Source organism: Suricata suricatta, chromosome 8, assembly GCF_006229205.1.
Source record: "Suricata suricatta isolate VVHF042 chromosome 8, meerkat_22Aug2017_6uvM2_HiC, whole genome shotgun sequence".
Taxonomy (NCBI): domain Eukaryota; kingdom Metazoa; phylum Chordata; class Mammalia; order Carnivora; family Herpestidae; genus Suricata; species Suricata suricatta.
In genome coordinates, this window is record NC_043707.1 from 15780120 (window position 1) to 15786615 (window position 6496).

At 42.3% G+C, this 6496-nt stretch overlaps 1 protein-coding gene across 1 annotated transcript in view; it reads left to right on the top strand.

Moving 5' to 3' along the window:
- The first annotated feature begins 1491 nt into the window (after positions 1-1491).
- The window catches only part of LOC115298469 (cytochrome b-c1 complex subunit 2, mitochondrial), a 29158-nt gene continuing 24153 nt past the window's right edge, over positions 1492-6496 (top strand). The window contains exon 1 of the mRNA XM_029947262.1: positions 1492-1625. Within this exon, the coding sequence (XP_029803122.1) occupies positions 1593-1625 (33 nt within the window). The 5' untranslated portion in view covers positions 1492-1592. The remainder of the gene's footprint in view (positions 1626-6496) is intronic.

A 6496-nucleotide genomic window follows, 5' to 3' on the forward strand; every position in this document is an offset into this window, starting at 1 on the left:
AACATGGGGAATCGTTGAAAAATTTTAAGCAGGTGGGTGACTCGATCAGAGCAATGTTTCCCCAGCTTCACTCATTGGTATAGCACCTTCATGGTTTTTGCCATAACTATTACCAGTAGTTAATTTACTTAATGTTTTTTAAACCTACTTTTACTCTTTTACCATGTATTTAAAGAGGAAATTCATTACCAGCATTCCTTAACATAATAAATACCCAAAATAAATGTACAACTATTGAAATGGAACATTGTTCATTTATAAACTTAAAATTATCTCACGCACTGCTAGTGTTAAGTCTCCTGCACTGGGTCACTCTCCTGTTTGGTGTGGACTGTTAGGGGTGTCCCCTGAAGGCACAGATACTGGGTTTCCTTCAGAGTCTTAATGGCTGGATGGGGTCTTAGATTTCACCTGAAATCCTGTTAGACAGTTGTAGGCGTGAAGCCAGTTAGCTACAGACCAAAGAGTTAGACCTAAGTTCGTCTATGCCTTGTAAATGTCTATAGCACCACTAGCCCTTCTGAAATTTCAATGTGCATATGAATCTTGTAAAATGCAAATTCTGATTCAGTATGCAGATTCTGCAGTTCTAACTCTAAATGATGTTAATGCTGTTTTTCTCCAACCGTGCCACGGTAGCACAGTACGAGACTGTAATTTCCTGCAGAGCAGGGGACCACGCCTCAATCTTTAGCATAGCCATAGAAGGGGACTTCATGGTTAATACTCACTGAAGAAGGGTGAATTTTATTCCCCAGGATAGTCACAAGACTCCCAGTATGCAGGTTTCAGTTCAGAAGAACCCCCAAGACATACCCCTACTATTCAAAACATTTTTAATTTTTCTCATACGAAAATTATAGTTAGGTTTTCGTTTTCTACTTAGCCCCAGACTAGAATATAAGTTTCATGAAAGCAGACACCTTAATTGTGACGACTGCCTCGGTTTCAGGACTCAGCCCATTCGTATCTCCCGCCTGTTCTGGGAGTTAGCGCAGCAAGTTCATAGGACAAGATGTTTATTCTCAAAGAGCTAATGATCTAGTGAGGACTTTACCAAGCAAGGGACAGTCACATCTCGCTTCGAAACCAGTCTCTGGAAAAGAACAAATCGATAGGAAAGCCTCTCCGAAACCGTCAGGTGAAAAAGATCCGATAATGCGCGAGAGAAGGTAAATCCGGGGACCGCCGCGGGTACAAGATCGGGAAAGGGGGTGCTCTCTCATTGGACAATCCGGATCGGGAGAATCCAAAGTGACGGGGGGGGGCGCTGTGATGTGATGTGGTAGACGTAATCAGAGCAGGATTACAGAGTGGATATCCGGGCCAGGACTAGAATCTAAAAAGTGGTAACATAAGTAATCTTCTGACTACTTACTATGTTATGAGTTGGCCTATCCTGCGCTCTTGGAGTAATTGGACTGGCCCAACCTCCTCCAGGGAGCAGTAGAGCGCGGCTCGCATAGAGAGTCCTCTTCACGTAGAAGGCGTGGGAAAGAGTGTCGCGGGGAAAGCTGGGAAACTCGGTCGTGAGCCACCATCTTGCTTTCCTTTAAACCGACTGTGACCGTGGATTAGAGCAATCTTGAGCCATGAAGCTGCTGAGCAGAGCCGGGTCTTTTTCGGTGAGCACAGCCGGCGGGCTTGGGAAAAGGTTGGGGAGCAGCTTGTCAGTGTGTCAGGTGATACGGACCGGAGGTGCGTGGTTTGGAGTTCCGGGGCCTTGGGCTTCCGTCTGCCCTTCAACCGAACTCTGCAGGCCTAGTGAGCTGCAAGCTAGGTGGGTCAGGAATTGGAGGTCCAGCTCGTGCTACGAGCAGAAGAGACCTAACGCCGGAAAACCTGAAGAGGAGAGGGAAAGGGCTTGAGAGTGGAGATGAAGTGACTCGGTGGAGAGACCTCTGAAGGTCACTGCTTCACTTGGCATGCCGGAGGAGACAGCGAGTCCTGGGGGGCAGGCGGCCGGCGAGGACCTACCCCCCCCCCCTTACCCTGTTAGCCCTGGCCTCTGCTTCTTAGTGTATCACGGAGAATCAGTTTCCTCAACGGTTAAGTTGGGCGTATGAGTAAAATGTTAAGGACGAAATGAGCAAATTGCCGTATCGTGCTTATTACTATGCTTGGAACTTATTATAGTGCTCTGGCAGTATAACGTGTTTTTCTTGATGTTAGAGAATTCTAGGAGGGGCTCGTGGTCAGCCCTCAGGAGCTGCTTAAGACTCCTAATTCAAGCCCAGGGGAAACAGCTGTCACTTAGGGACGACTCCTCAAATGTCAGCCTGCTATCACTGTGGAGCGGTGCTTATCATCAGGGAGAGTGAGGAACACTTTAAAAAATATCAGGTGGGCCAGGTTTGCCTCAAGGAAATAGTTGACAGTATCTGCATACATTTTTGGTTGTAATAACCTGTGGGGGAACGCATCTGGCATCTAGAGTCCAGAGGTGCCGCTAAATATCCTGCAGTGCGCAAACACCCCCCCCCCCATACAACAAAAAGTTAGCCCCAAATATCCGTAGAATATGGATTACTAGGTAGCCTAGTAATCTGCTAGAGAGTGGTGCAAAAGGACAGGGAATGGAGTTTCCCTGCCCCTAATGTTTAAATAGATATACTGTGGATTATATAAATGGCTGTAATTTCGACTGTAATATAGCCTAAATTACCCTTCCTGACACACCTAGACAAACCAATAATCAACAGCTCTGAGAGCAGCCTAGTTAAACTAGCAAAAGACCCTAAGTTCTCCTCCATTTCATCCATCCCCATTTTCCAGTAGATAAAAAAGAAATCAAAGATAACAGACTTGGAGAGGACCGACATACACAAATTGCAGTAAACTTGAAAGCAATTAATGTTCCAAGTTATATCACTTATTTTACAAGAGTAAATTTATACATGCTTCGTTATTAACATAATCTAGTAATGGTATGGCAGTTACAAGGATAATTCTTTGCACCTGATTTGAATGGGACCCATTATAGGCAGTACATAATCAACAAAGCTTGTTTCTTCAGGGGAAAGCACCTAAATCTCCCTTAGCCCTGGAACTGTAGATTATTCTTGCATGAACAGCTATGCTCACGTATCTTAGATTTTACTTTTCAAAAGATCAAAAGCCAGATTCACAAGTAGAGTTAACCGTACCACACCTAGCAAATGAAATTGAAGCAACCTAACTTAGTACAGCGCTGATGTTGAATACATAACAAGTGGCCTCTCAGGACATCACAGAGGAGGGGACATTGGAGTCCTCAGGAAACTCCAGCAGTGTGTTCATTTGATTTTTGAATAACATCTCTGCTAATAACGTCAGGAACCTTAGGATGAATTTTATAGCCTTATGTATCATTTGCCCAAAAAACAATAAAGTTATGCATTTTGGATCCATTATAAAGCATTTAAGAGAACCCTTTTACCTTTACAGTGGCTGCATATAATAAACTGAGAATCTGCTGTAGCTGAAGCTATTGTTAATCCCAGGATGATCCAAATTTATATTAGGTGAAGAAATAAAACCCTTGGTTGTGTGGTCCTACTGTAGCACACAAGACAGGGAAGATACTGTGGAAAATATTGGGGGCTTGGAGGAATTTTCTTCGGTATACTCTTCTTTCTTTTAAAGGTTACTAACATGATTATGGAGATGAAGTCATTTCCTTTGGGAAGTAGGCTAAAATGAGATTCTCTGGGCAGATAAGGAAAACAGTAATGCTAAAATCTTTAAAAGGCAATAGATGTGGCAGTCCCAAACCTTTTTTTGTTATATATAGTTTATTGTCAAGTTGGTTTCCATATAACATGCAGTGCTTTCCCCCACAAGTTCCCTCCTCCATGACCATCACCTCCCTTCCCCTTACCCCCTCCCCCTTCAGCCCTCAGTTAATTTTCAGTATTCTAGTCTCATGATTTGCCTCCCTCTCTCTCCCTAACTCTTTTTCCCCTTTCCCCTCCCCATGGTCCTCTGTTAGGTTTCTCCTGTTAGACCTATGAATGAAAACATATAGTATCTGTCCTCCGCCCGACTTATTTCACTTAGCATGACACCCTCAAGGTCCATCCACTTTGCTGCAAATGGCCAGATTTCATTCTTTCTCATTGCCATGTAGTATTCCATTGTATATATAAACCACATCTTTTTGATCCATTCATCCATTGATGGACAGTTAGGCTCTTTCCATGATTTGGCTATTGTTGAAAGTGCCGCTATGAACAGTGGGGTACAGGTGCCCCTGTGCATCAGCACTTCTGTATCCCTTGAGTAAATACCCAGCAGTGCTATTGCTGAGTCGTAGGGGGGTTCTGTTGTTAATTTTTTGAGGAACCTCCACACTGTTTCCCAGAGCAGCTGTACCAGTTTTCATTCCCACCAACAGTGTAGGAGGGTGCCCGTCTCTCCACACCCTCGCCAGCATCTATAGTCTCTTGATTTGTTCATTTTAGCCACTCTGACTGGCGAGAGGTGGTATCTCAGTGTGGCTTTGATTTGTATTTCCCTGATGATGAGTGGTACTGAACATCATTTTCATGTGTTTTTTGGCCATCTGGATGTCCTCTTTGGGGAAGTGTCTATTCAGGTCTTCTGCCCGTTTTTTCATTAGATTATTCATTTTTTGGGTGTGGAGTTTGGTGAGTTCCTTGTAGATTTTGGATACTAGCCCTTTATCCGATATGTCATTTGCAACTATCTTTTCCCATTCTGTCGGTTGCCTATTGGGTTTTTTTTTTTTTTATTGTTTCCTTTGCAGTGCAGAAGCTTTTTATCTTGATGAGGTCCCAGTGGTTCTTGATTCCCTTGCCTTTGGGGATGTGTCCAGTAGGAAATTGCTGTGGTTGAGGCCAAGGAGGCTGTTTCCTGCTTTCTTCTCCAGGGTTTTGGTTTCCTGTCTCACATTCAGGTCCTTCATCCATTTTGAGTTTGTGTACTGGTGTAAGAGAGTGGTCTAGTTTCATTCTTCTGCATGTTGCTGTCCAGTTCGCCCAGCACCACCTCTTAAAGAGGTTGTCTTTTTTCCATTGGATACTCTCCTGCTTTGGCCATACATTTGTGGGTCCAGTTCTGGGCTCTCTATTCCATTGGTCTATTTGTCTGTTTTTGTGCCAGTACCATACTGTCTTAAAGATGACAGCTTTATAGTAGAAGCTAAAGTCTGGGATTGTGATGCCTCCATTTTGGTTTTCTTTTTCAGTATTATTTTGGCTATTTGGGGTTTTTTGTGGTTCTGTATGAATTTTAGGATAGTTTGTTCTAGGTTTGAGAATGCTGGTGCAATTTTTATTGGGATTGCATTGAATGTGTAAATTGCTTTGGGTAATAATGACATTTTAACAATGTTTATTCTCCCGATCCATGAGCATGGAATGTTTTTCCATTTCTTTGTGTCTTCTTCAATTTCCATAAGTTTTCTATAGTTTTCATTGTACAGGGCTTTTACATCTTTGGTGAGGTTTATTCCTAGGTATTTTATGGTTTTTCATGCAATTGTGAATGGGACCAGTTTCTTGATTTCTCTTTCTGTTGCTTCATCGTTGGTGTATAAAAATGCAATGGATTTATAGACTTTGATTTTGTACCCTGAACTTTGCTGAATTCATGGATCAATTCTAGTAGGCTTCTGGTGGAGTTGGTCAGGTTTTTCATGTAGAGTATCATGTCATGTGTGAAAAGTGAAAGTTTGACTTCATCTTTGCCAATTCTGATGCCTTTTATTTCCTTTTGTTGTCTGACTGCTGATGCTAGGATTTCCAGCACTATGTTAAACAACAGTGGTGAGAGTGGACACCCCTGTCTTGTTCCTGATGTCAGGGGGAAAGTTCTTCGTTTTCCCCCATTGAGGATGATATTAGCTGTGGGCTTTTCATAAATGGCTTTTATGATGTTTAAGTAATTCTTTCTATCCTGACTTTCTTGAGGGTTTTTATTAAGAAAGGATGCTGTATTTTGTCAAATGCATTTTCTTTATCTCTTGACAAAATCATATGGTTTTTTATCTTTTCTTTTGTTAATGTGATGTATCACATTGATGGATTTGTGAACATTGAACCAGCCCTGTAACCCAGGAATGAATCCCACTTGATCATGGTTGATAATTCTTTTTATATGCTGGTGAATTCGATTTGCTAGTATCTCGTTGAATGTTTTTACATCTGTATTAAGGATATTGGCCTGTAGTTCTCTTTTTTTGTTGGGTCTCTGTCCAGTTTGGGAATCAAAGTGATGCTGGCTTTGTAAAAATGAGTCTGGAAGTTTTCCTTATATTTCTATTTTTGTGGGGTTTTTTTTTCTTTTTTATTTATTTATTTATTTATTTATTTTTAAATAGTTTATTGTCAAATTGGTTTCCATACAACACCCAGTGCTCTTCCCCACAAGTGCCCTCCATCACCACCACCCCTCTCCCCCTTCCCCTTCAACCCTCAGTTCATTTTCAACATTCAGTAGTCTCTCAAGTTTTTCATCCCTCTCTCTCCCCAACTCTCTTTCCCTCTTCCCCTCC